The sequence below is a fragment of the Manis javanica genome, chromosome 7 (assembly GCF_040802235.1).
Source record: "Manis javanica isolate MJ-LG chromosome 7, MJ_LKY, whole genome shotgun sequence".
Lineage (NCBI taxonomy): Eukaryota > Metazoa > Chordata > Mammalia > Pholidota > Manidae > Manis > Manis javanica.
In genome coordinates, this window is record NC_133162.1 from 45,501,170 (window position 1) to 45,525,685 (window position 24,516).

A 24,516-nucleotide genomic window follows, 5' to 3' on the forward strand; every position below is an offset into this window, starting at 1 on the left:
CACAAATGAATGAAATCATTTGGTATTTGTCTTTCTCTACCTGACTTACTTCACTGAGCATAACAGGTCCATCCATGTTGTTGCAAATGACAGGATTTCTTTTTTTTTTTGTATATGATGTCCTTTCTTTTTAAGGCTGATTTTTAGCCATGGTATCTAGGAGAAATAAACTGTTCTTTAGTAGTAATTCCTGATAAACTTTGGGAACACCCTCTCCCCCTTTTTAATATCAAAATACTTAAAAAAAAACCCACTTTCTGTTGTGGTAATAATTGGAGAAAATATTCTCTAAAAGCTACCATAGATGCACCACTTTGAAAAAGACACAGTAATCTCTACAGCATCTATATTCACTTGAAAATGTGCTAGACCCTCATTTTACAGACTAAGTCACTCAGCTAGGTTTGTGGACCCCAAGCTGTAGCCTGAAACCTCCAAGCTGAAATGACCTGGTTTGGAGATCTAACTCTTAGGGAGTTAAGAACTTTTATTCTGTTCACCGTTAGTCTTCAGTGCCTAGAAAAGTGGCACAGAACAGTGGTGCTCAATAAATATTTGTTGAAAAAAAGTGAATGAATTGGCTCTGAGGCTCCTTGCAGGATATTCCTTGCTATTTTTGGCCCAGCTAATTTCTAAAAAGCAGCAAACCTTTAGGCTTTTGGAGTTCTGTTCACTATAGAGCTATCTTACCTTTTCTGAAAGGTGTTTTCTTTCCTGTAATGTTGATGATTTTTTCTTCCCATTACTTATGTAGGTTTGTAGTATTAGATAATGTTTTGAGGATCTATCTATACGTATTTATCATTTAATTCCATTGGAGTGCTCAATATAGCTTCCAAAGTTTGAATTAGTGATTTTAGCTTTATTTGCTACTTTTTTTTCTTGAGGCAGTTTATTCATTTGGTATTATTTTGTTAAACAAAATTAACCAAATTAACCGATCTCCTTAGTTTTCTCCTCTCAATCTTTCCTGTAGTAACAGCTCCATCTTGTGAACGTTTAGGCTATTGCTGCTGAAAACGTTGAAAGCCCTGACTTGTTTCAGACACAAAGATCTTTCACTTTAATACCTAGGCGCGGTACTAACTAGATAGATGCAATTCTTGAAAACCTACTCTGAGTTGAATGAAAATTAATGTGAGATTTCCTACCCAGGAATAATGTGTTATTTTTTCTAAAACCATCCACTTACTACTTTACAGGGATCAGGAAGTTTGATTAGTCCTGAATTTAAAGAAAATCTCCATTCTTTCTGGTTTTTATGTTGTATCAGGTAAATGTCAAGAAGCAAGCTTGGAACAGAAATCTATAGAAATGCTTTAGTTTCCCTTGGTTTGACCAAGAACTTAAATAAGTGGCAGAAGTTTTATACTCTTGAATATAAGTCTGTGTAGCTTTTTGTTTGGTTAAAAGTAGCAGCAAGGGACGGTTGATCCTGAACACAACAGATTTGATCTGCAGAGGTCCACTTATACAGATTTTTAAAATAAATATACTGGAAAAATATTTGGAGATTTGCATCAATTTGGAAATACATTTTCTTTAGCTTACTTTATTGTAAGAATATACTATGTAACACACATAACATACAAAATCTGTGTCATTTGACTTTTTGTTATCTGTAAGGCTTCTGGGCAGCAGGAGTAGGCTATTATCAGTAGTTAAGCTTTTGGGGAGTCAAACATTACCCTGAGATTTTTGGCTATAATTGGTTAGGTGGCAGTAGTGGTGCCCCAGTACCCTAACCCTCTCCTTGCCTAAGAGTCAGCTGTAATTATTGCCTTGAAACCTTTGACTTGTTCCCTTTTAGTTTATCAGTCTCTGTTTTTTTATGCAAAGTGGCAAAAAAGTAATTCTGGGAAAGTACATAACTAAGTGATTTTCCCTTCAAATTGATTTTTAAAAATATACATGTTATAAAAGAGTAATTGCAGATTTGGCTTCCTTGTAGAAGCTTCAAACAAGACTGCACTTGAATTTTTATTCCTTGGTAAAAATTATTTTCTGACTGTTTAAAGGTCAGTTTTAATTAGAGAACCTCTTTCTGGATAATTGATTCTGGTGTGCAAAATGAGATGAGAAAGTATGATTTTCTTTCATGTTTTTAAGCAGTAAGCATGTGGGAATTTTAAAATACATCATCCACTTTAAAGTAGTGGATTTAAGGCTGTAAGCTAATTACAATCGAATTGTCATTGGTTAAAATATTTTTGGAACATACCATTTTATCTAAGCAAACTTTTTGTCTTTTTGAGGAGTCCTTGACTTTTAAAAAACAGCCAAATTGGGAGAACAGTGTAGGTAATGGAGCTGACTGATGATGTTTGAGGCTAAAACTAAAGGATGACAAAGTGATTAAACTGGGGTTGGTCTTACAAACTGCCTCTGAAGCAGAAGTTCCAAAAACATTGTGAGTAACTGCAGTGTCACTGGAGGAAATGCGCAACCTCTGGAGATGACATCCTTGAAGATGGTCTTCCTCAGAGACCCAAGTTCTGCTATGTTTAAAAACTGTGTTCTTTCTTTATAGAAACATTCTTTCCACACACACTCCAACATTTTTATTATGATAAATGTAGTATATTTATATTGAAACATATAAAAATGTTTAAGGAATTATACAATAAACAACTATATACCTATCACCTTGATTCTATAATTATTTTGTTATATTTGCTTTATATTTTCATGCTTCAGTCTTATTTTGATGAATTTTGTTGGCAGTCCATTGACTTGAAAAAGATCTGATAAAATGAACGGTTTAACTTTGGAAGAACTAGGGCATGCTCCTTGAAGTAAGAGAACAAGTTAGCTCCTGTGCCCATCTTACTTGCTCTGTGTTTTTCAGGATGTGTTCCACATGGTGGTTGAAGTACCACGCTGGTCTAATGCAAAAATGGAGGTATGTTTCATCTTACATTGATAGTCAGACTTAGGATATTAGTTTTTATCTAGCCACACTGACTTTCTCAAGGGTTTAACAGCTATAGTCGTAGGGTTTCCTCCTTCTAATCCCAATCTGTTTTCCATTTGTGTCTTGCATTGCCTGCCAATCTTCCCTTTGTGCTTCAACTAAACTCAGCCATTAACTATTTGCAAATATACTAGACTTCCTTCCCTATACCTTTGTTTCTGGCATCCCCAAGCCTAGAATTACCTTTCTCTCCTCTGCCTTGATCCCATGTCCATCACTGATTTCTCCACCAGGCTTTCTTTAATTACCCCAGCCACGAATGATTTCATTGGAATTTTTGTTGTATTTTGTTAATTTCTTTCTGGTGATACCTAATAAATTTGCTTTGTGTTATGGATATTTATAGCTTATATCAGTTAAGCTATTTGAAAGTAACCATACTTTGCATGTAATAGACAAATAATTGAATACTTTTAAATGCTTTAAAGGAAAGCTGAAATTGGTCAAAATATTTATTTTGATCTGACAATAAAAGTCTTGGTATTTTTATGTCTCAAATGTCAGGATTTATTCTAGCTAATTTTAGGTTTTGGTTTCTGGAATTAGTAGATGTTCTTTTTCCTTCTTGGTAGTTTTTGTATACCTCAAATAAGTTCTCCACTTAAAGGCTGATTATGGAGAAACTTTTATTTCAGATTATAGAAATGTTAAGGGTAAGATATATCATTAAAGTGGAATTAGTGGATGTGCATTCCATAATTCATTTCCTCAAATCCTTATTTGGATAGTATTTTCCATCCAAATATACAATGCTTTGATGTTTTTATTTCAGATTGCTACGAAGGACCCTTTAAACCCAATTAAGCAAGATGTGAAAAAAGGAAAACTTCGTTATGTTGCAAATTTATTCCCTTATAAAGGATATATCTGGAACTATGGTGCCATCCCTCAGGTTTGTTTTTGTACAGTTGCTAAAATTGAACTTATTAGCTTACAAAAAATTAACCTACTATTGTTAGTTAAAAAAAGATTTAAACATCTTCAGAAAGACTTTGCTATAGATTTTAAATACATAAGGACTAACTTATTTTAATACTTCCTTGAAGAACATATTTTTAAGCTAAATATAAAGGTGAATATTTACAATGTTTAAATCCACATTTGAAAGTTTCTTCATTTCTGAAATTAATTTTTCTATATAGATTGGTTATAAACTATACAAATTCTTTATGGAATGAGTGGCAAATCTATTAAGAAAGTATCCAGGCTAGTGGTTAAAAAGCACTGATTTTGGCACCAGACAAAATAAGGTTCAAATCCTAAGTCCTACTACTTGCTAGCTCACCTAACTTGCTTCTGTTTCTTCCACCCCGGGACGTGAGTATCTCCTGCAGAGATATTACTAGTAATGAGCTCATATGGCTATTGTGAGGAATGAAGCACTTAATACCTGCTGTTGCCTTTTATGTTTAAAGTCCTTATTCCTTCTTCTTTAAGCCAATTTCTTTGTAGTTAAGTAAAAATAGGATTCTGTTTTCCTCAACAGTCAACCCTTTGAGGAGGGAGGATATCTGCATTGTTTACCAATTTATTCCAAGCACAATGCCAGGGTATATAGTAGGTTCTTGGTTAATATTTGAATGAAGAACTACTAGAAACATGTCTATTATGAGTAAATGATGGATATTTAATTCTGGTTTGGTTAGGCAAATGTGGTGGCACTTATGAGTTTTGCGTGAAATGTTCAATATATTTTTTTCCAAGTGATAAACAGTTTGGTTTTAGTAACTAGTAAGTCTATTAAATGGAATCTACTATGAAACAATTTATAGGTTACCAAAATGTAGGTCAGACTCCCCCATTTTGTTAGGTAATCACAAAGTCATTTGTCTGTCCTAATGTAGCACTCCACCTTGTACTTCAATTGATTTAGTAGTTAGCTTTGAAATACTGTCCCTTTAGGAAAACATTGCTGAGATACTTAATCTTCTGGAGGTTCGATTTGGCTTTGCTGGATCCAGTCTTCCTTTATCCCCCTTCACTTTTACCCTTTTGCCTTTACACCAGCTGAGTAGGTAAACAAATCCAGTCCCACAATCCTCATTCTGGATTGTGGGAGAAAAGAGCTAAAACGATTATCAATTTTAAACTGAACTTGCGGGCAAACACAGGCCATCTGTTCTCTTGTGAGATGCTCTGCGAGGACTCTGTCTTGCTGTTTAGCAGGAAAGAAAGCTGGCAATTTCAAGCTTCAGAAAATTCTGATTAAACTTTTCAGTTTTGGCTCCTGTTCAGTGATGATACTTTACCATCAGAACATATTTCCATTTTAGTATCATTACCTAGCCCCCTCTGCTTTGGATATTGATTTCAAGGAAAATCTAGTTATTAGAAGATAAAAAGTACAAATAGTTCATCAAAGCACTTTTCTTTTAATATCTTTTAAAAGTAAATATTTGGGTCTGTATTTGCGTTATCATGTTGTCTCAGTTATTAGGTAGTTGGTTTTCTTTGTTTTAAATTGAATGGGATAATTATCTGTTTTAAAGCTTAAATTAATTTAGCATTATATGCCTACTAAGAGCCCTAGCATTTAATTAAAATTGTAGGATTCTTAGATGTGAATATAGACTTTCTTAAAGGTGAGAAGAAATAGCTGAAGATTAATATTTTTTACAGAAAGACTCATGGGATGTTATCTATTAATGTCAACATGATCCACTTTGGCAGTAGCATGTATAAGAATGATATATTCTACGTGTTATTTTTTGTTTTAGACTTGGGAAGACCCAGGACACAATGACAAACACACTGGCTGTTGTGGTGACAATGACCCAATTGATGTGTGTGAAATTGGAAGCAAGGTAATGAAATCTGAAATTGTTTTCTTTAGTGTTGAGATGATATTAATTAAATATACAAAGTCCATACTTTAAAAATACTGTAAATAAAATATACAAACATTAGTGAAATAATGATGTGTCTTTTGGTGATAGATTAAAAGCTCTCATTTCATCTAAGCATTTGTATATTCTAATTTGTACACTTAAATCTAATCTAGAAAAAATGTGTGTATATGTGTTTATGCCTATATGTATATATGGAATATGTATGTATATATGGAAGAAGTGGATGTGTTCTGCATTGCTTTAAAAGGCAGATGACCAGACAATAGGTGAAGAGTACCAGGAGTCAAAACTCATCTCAATACAAGGCAAACCTTGCCTAATGATTTGAAGTGGTTAGTGAAATGATCTTACCAGTTGGAGATTTATGGTAGGGATTCCTCTGTCATGTAGGATTGCTCTGAGATTCTGCCTCTAGCTATACTTCTTTATGATCTTTCTCAGGCTCGAGGAAATAGTAAACAACTGAAAAGAAAGTTGTCACTCAGTTTTTCAAGTCATGCGGTTAAGTTGTATGACTTGCCTAATTCAGTAGCTTCTATAAAATAAAACATAAAGCACATTTGAATATGTATTTGAAACAAGTTATGGATGATGTATTCCCTGCACAATCAATGACAATTCAAAAAATATTAATTACCCAGTACTATGTTACTGACTTTCTTAGGATCTATAAATAAATATACCTATTTTCAATTTTGATAGGATTGATGGGCATTTACTTAGCTTTTTAAAAATTGCTTAAAGGAACAATCTTAAGGTAAGTTTGCAGAAACTTGGCATCTTCCTTATTTCCCATTACCCACCAAGGAAAATTTTTCTTCCAAAGTTCCACTCTGTAGTATTGTCCTGACCATGGTTATTGGTTCTCAGGTGTGCGCGAGAGGTGAAATAATCAGAGTGAAAGTTCTGGGCATACTGGCAATGATTGATGAAGGGGAAACTGACTGGAAAGTCATTGCCATTAATGTGGACGATCCTGATGCAGCCAATTATAATGGTAAGGAAATTTGAAAAGTGTGAAATCTTTACACCTAAGTCTCATGCTCCACCAAACTGAACCTATAATGGCAGAACTATAAGCCCATGACTTCAAATTGTTAAAGAACAGTCACAAAACACTTGACAAAGCATTGTTATTTCTACTACAGAAACTTAATAGTTAACTAAATAAACTTAAACCTTCATTCTAGGAAAGAAAACATCTGATAGTTTGTGTCTATTGTCTCCTTTTCTTTCTCTACGTACTTGCATTCATTTCCTCTATTTTTTTTCAAATTGAAATACCCTAATACTATAAAATTCACCATTTTAAAGTGTACAAATCTGTGATTTTTCACATATGCACTAGGTTGTACAACCATTACCACTATCTAATTCTAAAACATGTTCACCACTCTAATAGGAAACCTGTATGTATCAGCAGTTACTCCTCACCTTCACTGCTCTTAGACAGTGGCAACTACTAATCTATTGTCTGTCTCTATAGATGTTCTAAACATTTCACATAGATGAGATCATGTGATAATATGCCTGGCTTCCTTCACTTTGTGTCATGTTTTCAAGGTTAATCCACACTGTAATATGTATCAGTACTTCATTCTCTCTCTCTCTTTTTTTTTGGTGGTAAAATGGACTTAACATAAAACTTACCTTTTAAACTAGTTTAATATGTGGTATTTAGTACATTCACAGCATTATGCAACCATTACTGTTATTTAGTTCCAGGACATTTGCATCACTCCAAAGTGAAATTCCACCCCTTTAAGCTGTCACTCCTATTCCCTCCTTCTCCCAGGCCCTAGAAACTGCTTTCTGCTTTCTGTCTGCATGGATTTCTCTATTCTGGATATTTCATATACATGGAATTCTGCAATACATGGCCTTTGGTGTCTGGTTTCTTTTACTTAGCATAATGTTTCCATGTTGTAGCATGTATCAGGACTCATTCTTTTTCATGACTGAATTATATTGCATTGTATATATCACATTCTGTTTATCCATTCATTGGTTGATAAACATTTGAGTTGTTTTGCCTGTCAGGAATAATGCTACTGCTATGAACTTTCCTGTACAAGTTTTTGGGCACAGGCAAAATTCTGTCCACTGCAGGCGTAACACTGTAATAGTGGAAACATGAGTATGCATTTGTCAAAACCCACAGCATTTTATAGAAGCAGAATAATGCCTTCCCTTCCAAAGATGTCTATCTCCTGATCCTCAGAACCTCTGAATATGTTACCTTACATGGCAGATAGGCTTTCAGATGTGATTAAGGTTAAGATCTTGAGATGGGAAGAGTACCCTGGATTATCCAGGTGGACCCCGTCTAAATACATGAGTCCTTGAAATCAGAGAACCTTTCCCAGCTGTGGTTAGAGGAAGACATGATGGCAGAGGATGAGTCAGAGAGAGGCAACAGCTCTAGGGCTGAGAAAGACATTGCTGGCTTTAAACATATATTGGGGGCAAGAGAGGACATGCCAGAGAATATGGGTTGTTCATGAAAGCTTCAAGAGGTAGTGAAACATATTCTCCCCTTGAGCCTTCAGAAAGGACATGACCCTGTCAACTCCTTAATTTTAGGCTGGTGAGACTGTGTGGAACTTGTGACCCACAAAACTATAAGATAATAATTTCGTGGGTTTTTTGGGCCACTAGGTTTGTGGTAGTTTGTTATAGCAGCAATAGATAACTAATACACAGCGCAAGAAGTGGACCTTAATAGATGCAAATTAAAAAAAATCTTTTATTAGATCATTTCCAGGTTGGAGTGCAAACTGTGACAAAAGACTGTATTACAAATGTATGAAATAATCTCACCAAAAGGAGTAAGACAAGATGCTGACCTAATCAGTTGTGAAAATGCATGAAGATGGAAAGACTATAGGCAAAAGGCACATAAGCACTGTACTCTAGCTGATAAAGTTGGTTCTCAGTGGAGTACAGGTTAATCTGAAACCGCTGGATATGTATACTGGGCTTGAACAATTAAAGGGATGCAGATGGTGGGAGCAGCTTTCTCACTGTTAGAGTGGGAGGCTATAGACAATCAAGGGGAGGGGCTAGAGTGATCCATTTAGTAGTAGATTAGAGTTGGAAACATCAGTAAGAACTGTGCAACTTAATATAGACCACAGGTGGATACACATAGAAGTGTTTCTAGATATGTGTATATGTGTACCTCTTGTCTGTTAGGTAATAGGGCCTAGAAGACTCTGTTAGTAGCAATGAACAAACTTAGTACCAGATCCTGATTTCTAATACCATTCTTCAATAAAAGGAACCAAGTCTCTTGGAGAAATGGCTGGTTCTAGGGCTGGGGCAGAGAATATATAAAATGAGCCTGGAGTATTTTGTAGTCCCAGCAAGTAAAAAGTGCTTTTAAAAAAGAAATGGTGAGAAAAAAAGAAAAAGAAATGATGAGGATGTGGCATAGGAACACACACCTGAGTGACTTTTCAATGGCCAAAGCTGGAACAACTTGAAAAGGAAAATAAAGCAGTATTGGGTTATAATCCAGAGTGTAAAATAAATATCTATGGGTCCATTCTGACATAAATAAATGACTGAATAAATAACAAATGGGGAAAAATAAACAATTCTCCTATGTGAAAGAATACCAAATAATGGATGTAAATATATCCATCCTCAAGGAAGTGGAACATACTCCCCACTCCTAAAGTATGGACTGTGCATATTGACTTCCTTCCAAACAGTCTAGCATGGAAAGTGGGGCAGGAAAGAATAACTTAACAGCAGAGAAAGTTGACACATGCTACCTCAGCCAGATGGTCAAGGTCAATATCAGAAGTGATACAGTCATATTAGGAGCATGTACTCTTGAAATGATGTGTTTTGAATGGTGCTTTACCTAGGTGGCTTTCCTCCCCCAAACCATAACTGTAGTCTAATCTTGAAAAGAAGATTAGACAAACCCCAATAGAGGGACATTCTACAAATTGCCTGCCCAGCACCCCTCAAAACAGTCACAGTCATCAAAAATAGAGTAAGTCTGCAAAACTGTCACAGCCCAGAGGAGCATAGGGAGAAATGATGACTGAATGTAACGTGGTGTCCTGTGTGGGGTCCTGGAACAGAAAAAGGATTTTGGTTAATAATAATATATCAGTATTGGTTCATGAACTGTGACAAATGTAGGATGCCTGTATAAGATGCTAATAATTGAAGAAACTGGATATGACATATCTGGGAACTCTTAGTAGTATCTTCACAATTTTTCTGTAAATTTAAAGCTGTTCTAAAGGTTAAAGTTTATTAGAAAAAAAGGCAACTGGAATATGTTAAGAACATGATAGTAGGATGTGAGGTGCTATTGTGGGACCTAAAAACTCTGTGAGCCAAATATATCTAGGTGTAGTCTCTAAAACAATTCTGTGTACTGGTGTTAAGGGCTAATAGCTACATTTCAGGCATTGGGAAGAGCACTTAAGTCAGTGTCCAGTAGGCTGTGAACTTTTTTCTCATTGGGATTATACAATGAGACATTAACCTGAGAGTCATATGTTGCCAGTGCCTTCAGAGGTACTCTGTTCCATTAACTTTCCGAAGATGGATCACCTTAGGCTGGTGGTAGAAGTCTTCACATGCACTTGGCCAGTGAATCCTGTATTTCATATTACAGCAGCTTAACCATGATGAAAAAAAATGTTTTGTAGACTCCAAAGACACAGCTAGTCCAAAGGGACCGTTATGTGAGGGCATCATTTCCCTGCCATAGAGGTTATTAGAATCCTGAAAATTCTATGGGTGGCTGGCCTCATGGTACAAACAGTGCGCAGCTTTCCCTGAATGTCAATCCAAGGCAGTGTCTTTCTGTCGTCCATTAAAATCTGAAGAGTCTATCAGCGTTTCTAGATAAAACTTAACTAGCCACAGTCTGGGGAGGGACACAGCCATGGAAGAGGACGGCTCACCCACTAAACAACCAGGTCGGCCACATTGATGCTCTTGGTCATTGTGGGGCGTGTGATAGCGGTATCACCCTCCTGCCTCACCTGTGGGAATCAGTGCCAGCAAGCCTCCGGTTCTGGCAGCTACAGCGCCAGCGCTGCAGGGCGGGTTAGGAAACCGAAGCTGAGAATGACAGCACGGGACTGGTGTTTCTTTGGGACGCTCTTGGTGTAGCACCAGGATGCACCTCGGGTAGCTCCGTTAGACCTCTGGCTTGGTTATCGTGTGCAACACGAGGAACAAAAATTGACGGAGTTCATTCTTTTTTTTCTGCTGGGTTTGTCGAGCAGGGTTCCTCAGTCTGGATGCAGCATATCTAATTCACAATCATTGTCTAGTTCACAAATCAGAGAGTTTATCAGCTCTTATATTTTTCCTTACTCTGGTATAATACAAAAATATATTGGTCTTTATCTCCCATTCCTGGCAAAGAGCTCCTAAATCCCTTGGAACTTATGAGAGTGATCAGGAGTATCTTCTGTTATCCATAGTAACCCCCTTTCTTCTTATGTGAGTTTCTCCCTGGGAGGTGACTGGGGGGTGGGGGTGGAGGGGTTTGGGGGCTCCTAGAGGCCTCAGACTGGTGAATGGTTATCTCCACCCGCCAATGTCTGGGACAGGAAGGGGAGGCTGGCAGTTGAAATCTATTAAAATTCTGGACTAATGACATTTGGAGAGCTTCTGAGTTGGTGAGCGCATCCGTGTGCCGGGAGCATGTGGAAGCTCCACATCGTGCATCCCTGACCCCAGAACTTGCCCTATGCATTGCTTCCACCTGGCTGTTTCCAAATTGTGTCCTTTAAAGCAAACCAGTAAATGTAAGTAAAGTGCTTTTCTGTGAGTCATTCTAGCAAATCATACCTGAGGAGAGAGTCATGGGAGCCCCTGATTTGTAGAGGCCAGTGAGAAGTACAGTGGCCTGGGACTTGGGACTGGCTTCTGCAGTGGGGGCAGTCTTGTGGGACTGAGCCCTTTAAATTGTGGGATCTCATACTAACTCCAGATAAATAGTGTCAGAATTGAACTGAATTGCTGGGCACCTGGTTGGTACCTGGAGAATTGAAGAATCTGTTGCTGTTGGAAAATGCACCACACTTGTGAGTCAGATTTCTGGGTTTTTTAATGACGTACTTAATGTTAATTGTAACTTCTTTGAAATTCATTGATCTTTAAACATTTCCCTGTTCACTTTGTAAACTAACCATACTTTTAGTGGTACTATGATAGTAAAAATGCATGATATTCTTTAAAAATGTAGATTATAAATTGGACTTAAGTGAAGTTATTTCATAAAATTTAAATAAGTTTCTGTTGCATTCCTCCTTCATGAATACTTTTCCTGACTGATTTTTTTTAGCACTTCTATCTTCTATTTGCTTGCATGAGTGGTGTTTGGTCATTTAAAGTTGAGTTTGATGATATTGAGACTAGGCATTGTAGAAGGTAGTACAGAAGCTTTTAAAAATTTAAACAGGACACTTTTCTGTTGGCCAGAACTAAAGCATTGTGGTGTAGAATGCCTATACTATGGGTGAGCAAAGTCTAGTCACATTTAATATGTAACCCATCAATGGATATCAATGTCATCTCTTTATCTTGTCTCTTGTAACTGGGGTGTGATCCTCTGAGTACAGCCTCAGCCTGTCTTTTTTAGTACCTTCTATCTCTCTATAGAAGTTATCCACACTTGCCAAACTAGTTCTTTCATAACATAACCCCATCACTTCCTCCTCTGAAAGTTACTATTGTACTGATTGTTCTCTTAGCACTCAATATCAGTTATTCTAAGACACTAGATGATTTCCTTTTCATGTGTATGCATGTTCTCTTCTCAACAAGGTGGTTAGCTCTAACATTATCTTGAACTTTTTTGATAATCCATCCCATAGCTTTTTCAAAGTAAGTACTTGATATTTTTACTTTGTGAACAATTGCATATGCATCTTGCAATCTGCTTATTCTCTTAGATGTTAATGATGTCAAGCGGCTGAAACCTGGCTACCTGGAAGCTACTGTGGACTGGTTTAGAAGGTATAAGGTTCCTGATGGAAAACCAGAGAACCAGTTTGCTTTCAATGCAGAATTTAAAGATAAGGTAGTGTGTCATTCAGAACTGTAGCTTTACACCTATATGGAACATATTGATACTTACAATTTAACCCTATTGTTGGCATTTAAAGACTATCTGATCATAAAACAAATGTCTTAAGGCATAAGACAACCTTGATACTGATTTATTCATTTAAATGTTTTCTCCCATTTTTGATACACAGAAGATTCAAAAGAGACAGAGTTATCAGGCTTTGGGAAAAAATTAATAAGAAGGAAAGAACACTTTCCATCATTGTAATGCATATCTCTTCAAATTATAGGACTTTGCAATTGATATTATTAAAAGCACTCATGACTACTGGAGAGCATTAGTGACAAAGAAGATCGATGGAAAAGGAATCAGTTGGTAAGTGTTAACTCTTCTCTGCATGTTTAACATACAAAGCAGACCAACTTGCTCCAAAGTTTTTAATAACTGTAACACACTGTACCATTACATTTCTTGAGAAGAGGTAACTGGTTTTGTCAGTCAGTGCTCAATTGAGTGGGAAGGTAGATATAGGAACAACTGAAAAGTGCCCCTAAGACACTCTCTGAATAAGTACAAACTAAAACTATAAAGAGGACACTGAAATCAGAGCTTTGTGAGGGCACTTGGGAAAGGCTGCCGAGCATCAGGGCACTCAGAATGTAACGGGTAAAATAAGGTTGCATGCAAGGGTTGGTATTCTCTGGTGTAAAATTAGTAAGATGTGTCACAACTAAACCAGTACCTACTGTGCACACAGAATTTACTACCACTAATAATAATAGCAGATATTTACTGAGCAGTTAATGTTTGCTAAGCCTGTAACAGATGTAGGGAGATTAAATTTAACCAAAATCATCCCACAGTAAGTGTTTTGGAGTTTGTACTCATGTCTAAGTCTGTCTGGCATCCAACCCATGTTCAGGACAGTATACTTGCTCTTAGGTATTTAAAGATTTAGAAGAATGCCCATTATTAACACTTAACTAATGTTGTTCTGGCAATAGTAGTCAATGAAGCAAATAAGAGAAATGATACGTTTTGATGCCAGAATATTGGAGAAGGAGGAGCAAATTCTTACAGATGATATGATTTCTGTAACCAGAAAACCCTAGGAAAAATAAAGAATTCAGCAAGGTCACTAATTGCAAAATGAGCATATGTGTATATTGATAACTTTCTATACAAACTGTCACAGAAACTATAATGGAGGGAAAGAGCCCATATAGAAGAGTATTTAAAAAAAAATACTGCATAAACAAAACATCTGCAGGACCCAGAAAAAGAAAGCTTTTCAAAACTATTGAGAAACATACAAGATGTTAAATAGAAGGGTATTCTATGTGAGGAACATTCAGTTTTGTCTAGAAAAGATTTGCATGTTGGAATAGCCAGGAAAATCTGAAAAAAAATGAGGGTAGTGGTGTGGTGGGGAAAGTGTTAATTATTTTAGTTTTGTTTAGTAATAATTGTTTTACCAAGAGTTTGGTATTGAAGAAGAGAGTCAGATTATTCAGTTCTGTTAGAGTTAGGTAGACCTCAAGACATATGGGAATTTAATTATTTATAATAAGAAAATATTATGGATGAGTAGTTTTGGACCAACCAGTTTATTAGGAAGAAAACAGACTAAATCTCTGTCTCACTCCTTGCACTCCTTATGCCAGAGGTGCACACTTGCAACTATACTATTTTCTGGCTTTGTCTTCAAAAGGTGCTGTGACTAGGAAGGTACTCTATCTAGGAGTCCCCTGTAGAAGCAGCCTGGCTCTGGTTTTCTTACATGTAGATACTCTATAACCATCCGTATATTATTTGGGTGCTGTCTGCTGTATTTGAGTTTGAAACTCTTATCCTACATTAATATTTAATTCCAAAGAGATAAATTGTAATGTTAACAAATTCTAGAAAAAAATATGTGAATTTATTTATTAGTTTAGAGTAGGGAAGAACTTTCCAAATAGAGCATAAACTTAAAATCCATAAAAGAAAGGTTTACTTATAATGTTTTCATGTATCAGAAGATAATTTTTCCCAGTTTATTTTCTTTTTTTTAACAACACATGACAAAGGGCTAAATTCCTTAATTTATAAATTATTTATTCTGGTTGATAAGAAAAAGACTAACAACTCAATAGATGGAGGGGAAAAAATAGGAAAAGGAAGTTTACATGTAAGAAGGTATACAGTCACACATAATTTAAAATGCAATTCAGTAATAATAGCTCCCATTAGATTAGCAAAAAATTTTAAAATTAGATGATAGCTAGGGATGCCAAGTTCATATACATATTTGGTGAGAATATAAATGGGTACAAACTTTGTGAAGGGCAATTTGACAATATTCAGTCCAAAAATTAAAATTGCATGTACTTCTTTTCATACCACTAGTGCTAGGACTATGTCCTATGGATATAGTTCTTTAAGTTCACCAATATATATATTTTAAAGGTATTCATTATTAATGTCATTTATAATAGCAAAAGTCAGAAACAACCAAAATGTAGTTGTTAAGTACATCTGTGTAATAGAACAATATATGGCATATTTTTAAAGAAATCTATATGTTGATATGGAATGATATCCAAAACATATTAAGGGAGAAAAGCAAAGTTCAGAGTAGTATATTTAGTATGATCCTATTTATGTAAGATAAATACACACCAGATCCATTTATTTATATTTACATTATTTTTTTCTGGAATTACAAATAATGTTTGCCTTTGAAGACAACAATTTGGAGAGTAGAAGGCTTTTATTTTGTGAATTTCTGAATTTTCTAACTATATATATGCATTTCTTTTTTTAATGTCAAAAGTTATGTAGGGAGAGGCGGAGGACAAATACCAAATGATTTCACTTATTTGTGGAGTATCAAAACAAGGCAAAACAGAAAGAACAAAATAGCAGTAGACTGATAGACACTGAGAAGGGCCTAGTGGTTACTAAACCACTGGGGGGGAGGGGAGGAGGTAGAAGGAGATTAAGAGGTACACTAATTCTCAATCACAATATAGGTTGGTCACGGGATGGTAGTACAGCATGGAGAAACAGTTACGGTTCTGTAACATCTTACTACACTGATAGGTAGTGACTGCTATGGAGGGAGTGAGGACTTGATAATACGAGTAAATGTTGAACCACTGTTGTGCACTTGAAACCAATGTAAGATTGTTTATCAGTGATACTTTAATAATTTTAAAAATGTGTAGGCAGTAAGATTTCTGAGTATGAGAAAATCCTATTGTATAAAAACAATTCTCAGGAATCTTCTATGGGTTAGGAAAATCTTATAAAATGAAAACATCTTCCTACAAACATAACAAAAGCTGAGCAGTTACACATTTGTTATGAAAATGCACAAGCGTAAAATGTCACGTTTAAGTTAACTTCTCTATTTTGTGGTGTCTTATTATTTCTGTGGAAATGGCCTTAATGCATTTTAAGTGACAGATACCTGCAGATATTTCCTTTTTCATTTTAATAGACTATAAGCCAATACTATAGTAATTAATTATAGGAAATTTTGAACTATGGATAAACAAAAAGGAAAGACATATATTTTTTTTAAATCACCCTACCTAATCACTGTTTCCATAGATACTCCTATTAACATTTAGAGTTTTTCTTTTTACAGTCTTTTGTGTATATATAATAGTTTAAAAAATAATGAGGATCATATTGCATATACAATTGTTTTGTGATTTTTAAAAAATTTAACTATTTCCCCATGTCATTAAAAATATAATATTTTCATAATATATAACATTTCATTCCATATAATATTCTATCACAGATAAGCCAATTTCAGTCATCCCTGTTGTTGAATGATTGGTTTTATTTCCAGCTTTTTCCTGTTATCAATAGTGAGATCGTGTTTGATGAAAATTTTTGTAGATCATTGTTTAAAATCTCTGACTGAGGGTGCCGGCAGGGCCGCCCTGCACGGGCCTCAGCGCTGGCCGGCTCCGGTCAGTGATGGGCAGGCGATCTGGTGGGCGGCGCGCGGAGGGCGGGTCGGCCCCCTGTTGGTCCACGGGGGCAGAGCTCGCCGAGAGCAGCCGGCCGGCATGAGCGGGGCCGGGGGCGCCCATGATGGGCGGAGGCCGCCGCAATGCCCGAATCCCATGAGTACCTCTTCAAGGTGCTGGTCATCTGTGAACTCGACATGGGCAAGACCAGCATCATCAAGCGCTACGTCCACCAGCTCTTCTCCCAGCACTGCCGGGCCATCATCGGGGTAGACTTTGCCCTCAAGGTTCTCAACTGGGATGGCAAGATGCTGGTACGCTGTGGCTGTGGGACATTGCAGGACAGGAGCGGTTTGGCAACATGACGCAAGTGTAGGCAACATGACGCGAGTGAGGCTGTCTTGAAATGGAAGTGATCTGGACAGTAAAGTCCATCTTCCAAATGACAGCCCTATTCTTGCTGCCCTCTTAGCTAACAAATGTGACCAGAAAAAGGATGGTGGTCAGAGCCCTTCCCAGATGGACCAGTTCTGCAAAGAACATGGCCTTAGTGGATGGTTTGAAACCTCTGCAAAGGATAACATAAATATAGATGAAGCAGCCCTGTTCTTAATGGAGAACATTCTTGCAAACCACCAAAGCATTCCTAATGAAGAAAACTATGTGGACAAAATTAAACTGGATAAGGAGATCTTGACGGCAGAGAACAAATCCCAGTATTGCTGACATGGCCTCTCCTCCGGCATGCAGAAGGCAGCCTGACCCGGTTACTCCGTTGGGAGCCAATTCCTCGGAGTGGATTAAGGTGGCATGTAATCCTCTGTGACTCTTTCCAGGACTACACTTAAAATGAACACTCTAGGTTTTTTCTCCAGATCATATAAATCTTTCATCTTTTAAAAAATGACAGTGACAGCGTGCTGGTGCCCTGTGTAGCATGGAGCTTTCTGTGGGGTGACCCTGCTGGTGGTGCCACAGCTCGATGTGTGACCACTTGGGCATTTGCTGGCTGCCTTGTCATCCAGGAGAGTGTTTACATCTTGTTTAACCTTTTTAAATGACAGTTCCTCAGGATTTGGTAAGATTTCCAAATTGTAACTTTTAGTGGAACCTCTGAGTTCTAAGAGGTGGAACTTCTTTATCAAAGCAAATGAACTTTTAAAAATGTTTTGGACCTGGATCTGAGATGTAGGAGACTATGTGCAAGGCCCGGAGAGAGGCCTCTAGGACCTTAGGACAGCCCTACTTGACAAACAGCAAGGAAACTGGGCCCTCAATCCTGTAACAGCATGGAATTAAACTGTCAACACCTAATGAACAAAGAAACAATATCCCTTAGTGACTACACAAGGAACAGAGCCCTGCTGGCACCCTGATTATATAGTTCAGTGGAACCTGTAATGGATGTGACCTACAATACTGTAGAATCATATATTTGTATTGTTTTAAGCACTTAAGTTTGTGGTAATTTTTTATGATAGCAAAAAAAACTTACACATCAAGCAAAAAAAAAAAAAAGTTTTGGACACATTTTACCAGATTATTTTTCAGGTATAGTGAACCAGGTGTTACTTCTGCCAGGAAAGTTTATATCAGATACCTCACCAGCACTAACAGGAACCATTTTATCTAATTTGGAAAGATTTTTCCCATCTTAATTTGCATTTCTTATTTCAGTGAGAAAAAGCATTTAATCTCAGATATCCAAATCTGAATTTAATAAGGTGTTTGAATAAAATTGCCAAGATTAACTGTACTTTGCCAAAATAAATAAGTAGAATATTTAATATAGGCGAGAAAGCTTTCAACTAAACCAAACGTGAATGTCATTTGGCTTCCCATTTTCAACTTGTTATTTTAAAAAATACATTTATTTAATTTATTTTTTATTGAGGTATAATTTATATAACATACAAGTTTCAGGTGTACAATGTCGTGATGCAATATTTATATATATTGCAAAATGGTCACCACAGTTAACCTACATGGTTATAACATTTATTTATTTTTCTTGTGATGAGAATTTTCAAGATCCATGCTCCTAGCTACTTTCAAATATGCAGTACAGTACTATTAACTACCCTCACCATGCTGTACACACATCACCATGATTTTGTCATTTTATAATTGGAAATTCATACCTTTTGACCCCTTCACCCATTTCGCTCACCTCTTACCTCCCTGCTGCAGGCAACCACCAACCTCTTCTCTATATTCATTGAGCTTGGCTTTGTTTTTGTTTAGATTCCACATATAAGTGAGATCATATGATATACATCTTTTTCTCTATTTTAGCATAATGCCTTCAAGGTCCATCCATGTTGTCACAGATTGACAAGATTTCATTCTTTTTTATGGCTGAACAAGTTCCCTTGTGTATATATGCATACCACATTTTCTTTATCCATTCATTCATTGATGGGCCTTTTAAGTTGTTTCCATGTCTTGTCTTGGAAACATTATTAATTGTAAATAATGCTGCAGTGAAGAAGTATGGATATTAGTTTTTTGAAGTAGTGTTTTCCTTTCTTTGGATAAATAGCCAGAAGTGGAATCGTGGTCATTTAGTATTTCTGTTTTTAATTTTTCAAGAAACCTCCATACTGTTTTACATAGTGGTTGTACCAACTTGCATTCCCACCAATAGTGCGTAAGGTTCTCTTTTTCTACATCTTCACCAACACTTGTTATTTCTTGTCTTTTTCATAATAGCATTATAATAGGTGAGGTGATAATTCATGTATCTTGTGATGATAATCTTGTGGTTTTGATTTGCATTTCCTTGATGACTAGTGATAATGAGAATTTTTTCGTATACCTGTTGAGCATCTGTATGTCTGCCTTGGAAACTTTTCTATTCAGATCCTCTGCCCATTTTTAATTCTAATTGTTTGTTTGTTATTGAGTTGTACGAGTTCTTTCTTTATTTTTGTATATTAATACCTTATCAGATATATGATTTGAAAATATTTTCTCCCATTCAGTAGGTGGCCTTTTCATTTTGTTGATGGTTTCCTTTGCTGTGCAGAGGCTTTTTAATTAGATGAAGTCCCACCTGTGTGTTTTTGCTTTTGTTTCCTTTGTTTTTGGTGTCAAATCCAAAAGTTTATCATCAAGACCAATGTCAGGGAGTTTACCACCTATGTTTTCTTCTAGGAGTTTTATGGTTTCAGGTCTTATATTCAAGACTTTAATCCATTTTGAGTTAATTTTTGTGTATGGTGTAAAATAATGATTCAATTTCATTCTTTTGCATGTGGATATCCAGTTTTCTTAATACTGTTTGTTGAAGAGGCTTTCCTTTTACAATCTTGGCTCCTTTGTTGTAAATAATTGACCATATGAGCAATTTTATTTCTGGGCTCTCTTTTCTCTTAATAGATCTATTGATCTATGTGTCCATCGGTATGCCAGTATAATACTGTTCTGATTACTATAGCTTTGTAATATCATTTGAAATCAGGGGATATGATGCCTTCAGTTTTGTTCTTTCTCAAGATTGCTTTGGCTATTAGGATATTTTGTGGAATTTTGGGATTGTTTCATTTCTGTGAAAAATGCCATTGGAATTTTGATAGGAATTGCTTTGGGTAGTATGGATATTTTAACAATATTCCTTCAGTTCATGAGTGTGGAATATCATTGTGTCTTCAATTTCTTTAATGTCTTATAGTTGTCAGTGTACAGAACCTTGGTTAAACTTATTCTATATATTTTACTCTTTTTGATCCAGTTATAAATGGGATTGTTTTCTTAATTTCTCTAATAGTTGGTAATTAGTGTGTAGAAATGCAATAGATTTTTGTATATTGATTCTGTATTCTTTAATTTGAGTAAACTTGAGATTCAAGTAAACCAAACTTGAATCTCATCTTGCTTCTCATATGCAATTTATTTTTTAACTCTTAAGAGAGAAGTTTTTTTAGTGACTCATGACTACTTTTGTTTTCTTTAATAGCATGAATACCACAGTGTCCGAGAGCCCCTTCAAGTGTAATCCTGACGCTGCCAAAACCATTGTAGATGCTGTATGTATAAGTTTCCTTGGAAAAGAACATACCCGGTGGCTAAAAAATATGGTGCTAAATGGGGAGGGAAAGTTCTTTCTTTCAACAATATTTAATACCTCCTGTATGCATATTACTGTGTGAGGTCTTGAAATTACAAATCATGAACACATGTAAGTAGACATTTATCTGAGGGAAGAAGATGAAAAGGGTCCTAGTCAACCCCAAATTGGGCTGGTAGCAAAGCATAGTACAATTTGTAACAATCAAAATGATTCCAGAATGTGCCAGCTAACCCAAGTGCCTGAGTATGTATCATAAGCCATTTTCACAAAAGAACCAATGGGAACTTACTTGACTTGTTTATAGCAAGGACTGAGAAAGTTTTCAGACTTCAGGTACTGTTGCAGGAGTAGGTTTGTAATCCTAGAAAAGACTGTCATATGTGGTAGTCCATCCATCTAAGAAGCAATTTTGCTTCTGTATTATTTTTAATTATTTGGATCAACCATAAGACTATATCATCTTAAATTATTCTCACTTACAACATTAAATAAAGAAAACAAGAGAAAATGAGGTCTTTTTACTGCCTTATAAATAGGAAGTAGTATAAGAAAAAGAACAATTTAATGATGAAATCCAGTACATCTAGATTTATATTTAACAATCACAACTTTCAGTGAGAACACTCTGCCTACATTTTATATATATGCATATATGCAAAATCATTGTATGTGCATAAATGGGTTTTTATTCTTTATTTAAAAATTTTTTTCTCTTTTTATGTATTCTCCTCTGTGTGTCATTAAAAGCCAGGAGGCTTAAATTTGTGTTTCTTAGCAGAGCAAACCTTGCATTATTCCTATATATTATAAATTATTTTTAGAACCTAAAATTTGGGATATTTGTCTTTTCAGACTTTAAAAAATGTTTGTGTCTGTGTACCTTTTTAACTTTTATTTTCTGGGATTAGACTAATGCATTTTAATATTTTATTTTAGTTGCCACCACTGTGTGAATCTGCCTGCACAGTACCAACAGATGGTAAGATCTATATACTAGTAAAATTACATTAAACATCATGTGTATGTGTGGGAAAATTATCTCTATATCTACAGATAAATCTTACATACCACATGCATATGGAGAAAGAGAAGGAAGGGAAGAAGAACCATTTTTTAGAGTTTCAGAGTGTATGTGGGAAGAAAGATGGACGTGCATACCGTCTTTTGTGCCACACCCCATCACATCCACATGATCCACTGTTCTCTGGGGCCCAGTAGACAGACACCTCATGGATGTTGGAGCAAGCTGGTGTCTGGGTCTGCATCTGGCTCCAGGCTGCTTCACCCAGAAAGCAGTTCTTTCCCCCTTGAGATTTAGATTTCTCTGTAAGGTTCTTCTGGTGAGAATCACATGTCTATATGATTAGTATCAAGAGTAAGGAAGCCCAAAAGAAAACACTATGATAAATTACCTGTTTTTACGCTAGTGAAACTCTGCATGTATATGTTTGTTTTAAGGTAATCCATAGTAGAATATATTAAAGCAAGCATAATTCTTTATTATATATGTTTGGTATATTTTGCTTCCTACCAGGGATTCTAATTTGCTTTTCTTTTCTCTAAATACAGTGGATAAATGGTTCCATCACCAGAAAAACTAAGGAAATCTCTCTGGAATACAAGCTGATATTGCTGCATCCTATTAATCTGGAAGTATTAGATGCAAAAGTTGTAGCTTTTCAAAGCTTTAAATTTATAAAACTAATCTATAAAGCAAATTCTGCTGTGGCCAATATATTCAGAATGTTATCAGTCTTAGAGCATTTTTCGTATCTCAACTAAGGTAACTTAGTACATGCTTAAATATCAAAACAGGTGTTATAGTTTGAAAGTCATTTGTGAATAAACATGCATGATAAGTACATATTGGATGTATATGTTTACCATGTATTAGAAAATAAAATTATTTTGCTGAAACTTGATTTATGACAACTTTATTTTAATCTGAAGCCTGATGTTACCAAGCATGTGTGGTGCTATTTGGTGAATGTTTTCTATCAGTCATCTTATAATTCAATTGTATAACTATTGTAGTAAAACCGACTTAATTTTTAGGAACCTGAGAATGAAATTCCTTATATTTGCAGTATTCTTGATACTATGTTCTTACCTAATTCCTAGCATTCCACAATAAAACAAGAACTTTTAAATTTATATCCTATAAATGCAGAAAGTACAACTTTGTCCACCTCTTGAAATTATATACTTTTTTAAAACTTCTCTAATCAACCAATTGGACCCTTAAGTCATTTACATTTTATTCTGAGTTATCAGCCAAAGTAACTTTGTGATTAAGTTCATGAGCATTAGAGCTGTACAGACCTGAATTTTTAATCCTAGCCCATCTACTTACTAGCTCTGTAATCTTAGGTCAGTTACCCACCACCCAACTGCAGTTCTTTCATTTGTAAAAGGGGTGTTATTCATGGAATGGCACATATTAAGCCCTGGGATTTTTTTTAATTGACATTTTTATTGAGATCATTATAGTGCAGTTGAAAGAAATAATACAGAGAGATTTTTCTCTCTGTCTTGCCCAGTGTCCCTGAAAGGTAAGATTTTTGTAGAACTATAGTATAATAGCACAACCAGGGCATTGTGATAGTCCCCTCATCTTATTCTGATTTCCCAGCTTTACTTGTACTTATTCTTATGGTATATTGTTCTGTACAATCTAGTCACCTATGTAGGTTCCTCTACCCTATATGGTACTGAGCAGTTGTATCACAGGGATCCCTCATGCTGTCCTTTTACAACCATGCCCACCACTCTCATGTCCTCCCTAACCCCCATCTTTAATTCCTGGCAACCACTAATCTGTCCTCCATTTTTACAATTTTGTCATTTCAAGAATGTTATATAAATAGTATCATATAGTCTGTAATCTTTTGGGATTGGCTTTTTCAGTCAGGATAATTCCTTGGAGATTCATCTAGGTTGTTGCATGGATCATAGTTTATTCTTTTTAACTATTCCTTTTTATTGCTGAGTAGTAAGTAGTCCATGGTATGTATGTACCCACATTTGTTTTACCTGTTGAAGGATGTCTAGGCTCATTCCAGTTTTTGATATTACAAATAAGGCTGCTATGAACATTCTTGTATATGTTTTATGTCACTATCACGTAATGCTAGGTCATATGATACATAGTTTTATAAGAAGCTGCCAAACTGTTTTCCAGAGTGGCTGTACTGTTTTTATACTTCCAATAACAATGGATAAGTGATTCAGTTTCTCTACATCGTTGCCATCATTTGGCTTGTCATTATTTTTCATTCTAACCATTCTGTTAGATGTGCAGTGATATCATTATGGCTTTAATTTGCATTTCGCTAATGACTAATGACTTTAACATCTTTCCATGTGCTTATTTGCCATCTGTATATCCACTTTGGTGAAAAGTCAAATCTTTTACCCATTTTATGATTAGCTTGTTTGTTTACTGTTAGGTTTTGAGGGTCCTTTGTCAGATACGTAGTTTGCAAATATTTTCTGTAACTTGCTTTTTCATTCTCTTTACATGGGCTTTCTTACAGCATAGTTTTTAATTTTTTTTTTTTTTTTTTTTTTTTTTTTTTTTTTTTTTTTTTGAGAGGGCA

General features: G+C 35.7%; 1 protein-coding gene and 1 pseudogene across 1 annotated transcript in view; both read left to right on the plus strand.

The window, feature by feature from the left end:
* The window catches only part of PPA1 (inorganic pyrophosphatase 1), a 42,207-nt gene extending 19,368 nt beyond the window's left edge, over positions 1–22,839 (plus strand). The window contains exons 3-11 of the mRNA XM_036998970.2: positions 2,849–2,902; positions 3,747–3,866; positions 5,692–5,778; positions 6,694–6,820; positions 12,762–12,889; positions 13,167–13,252; positions 20,804–20,873; positions 21,854–21,896; positions 22,487–22,839. Coding sequence (XP_036854865.1) covers positions 2,849–2,902; positions 3,747–3,866; positions 5,692–5,778; positions 6,694–6,820; positions 12,762–12,889; positions 13,167–13,252; positions 20,804–20,873; positions 21,854–21,896; positions 22,487–22,518 — 747 coding nt within the window. The 3' untranslated portion in view covers positions 22,519–22,839. The remainder of the gene's footprint in view (positions 1–2,848; positions 2,903–3,746; positions 3,867–5,691; positions 5,779–6,693; positions 6,821–12,761; positions 12,890–13,166; positions 13,253–20,803; positions 20,874–21,853; positions 21,897–22,486) is intronic.
* Positions 13,261–19,345, plus strand: LOC108391682 (ras-related protein Rab-32 pseudogene; annotated as a pseudogene).
* Positions 22,840–24,516: the final 1,677 nt, after the last annotated feature.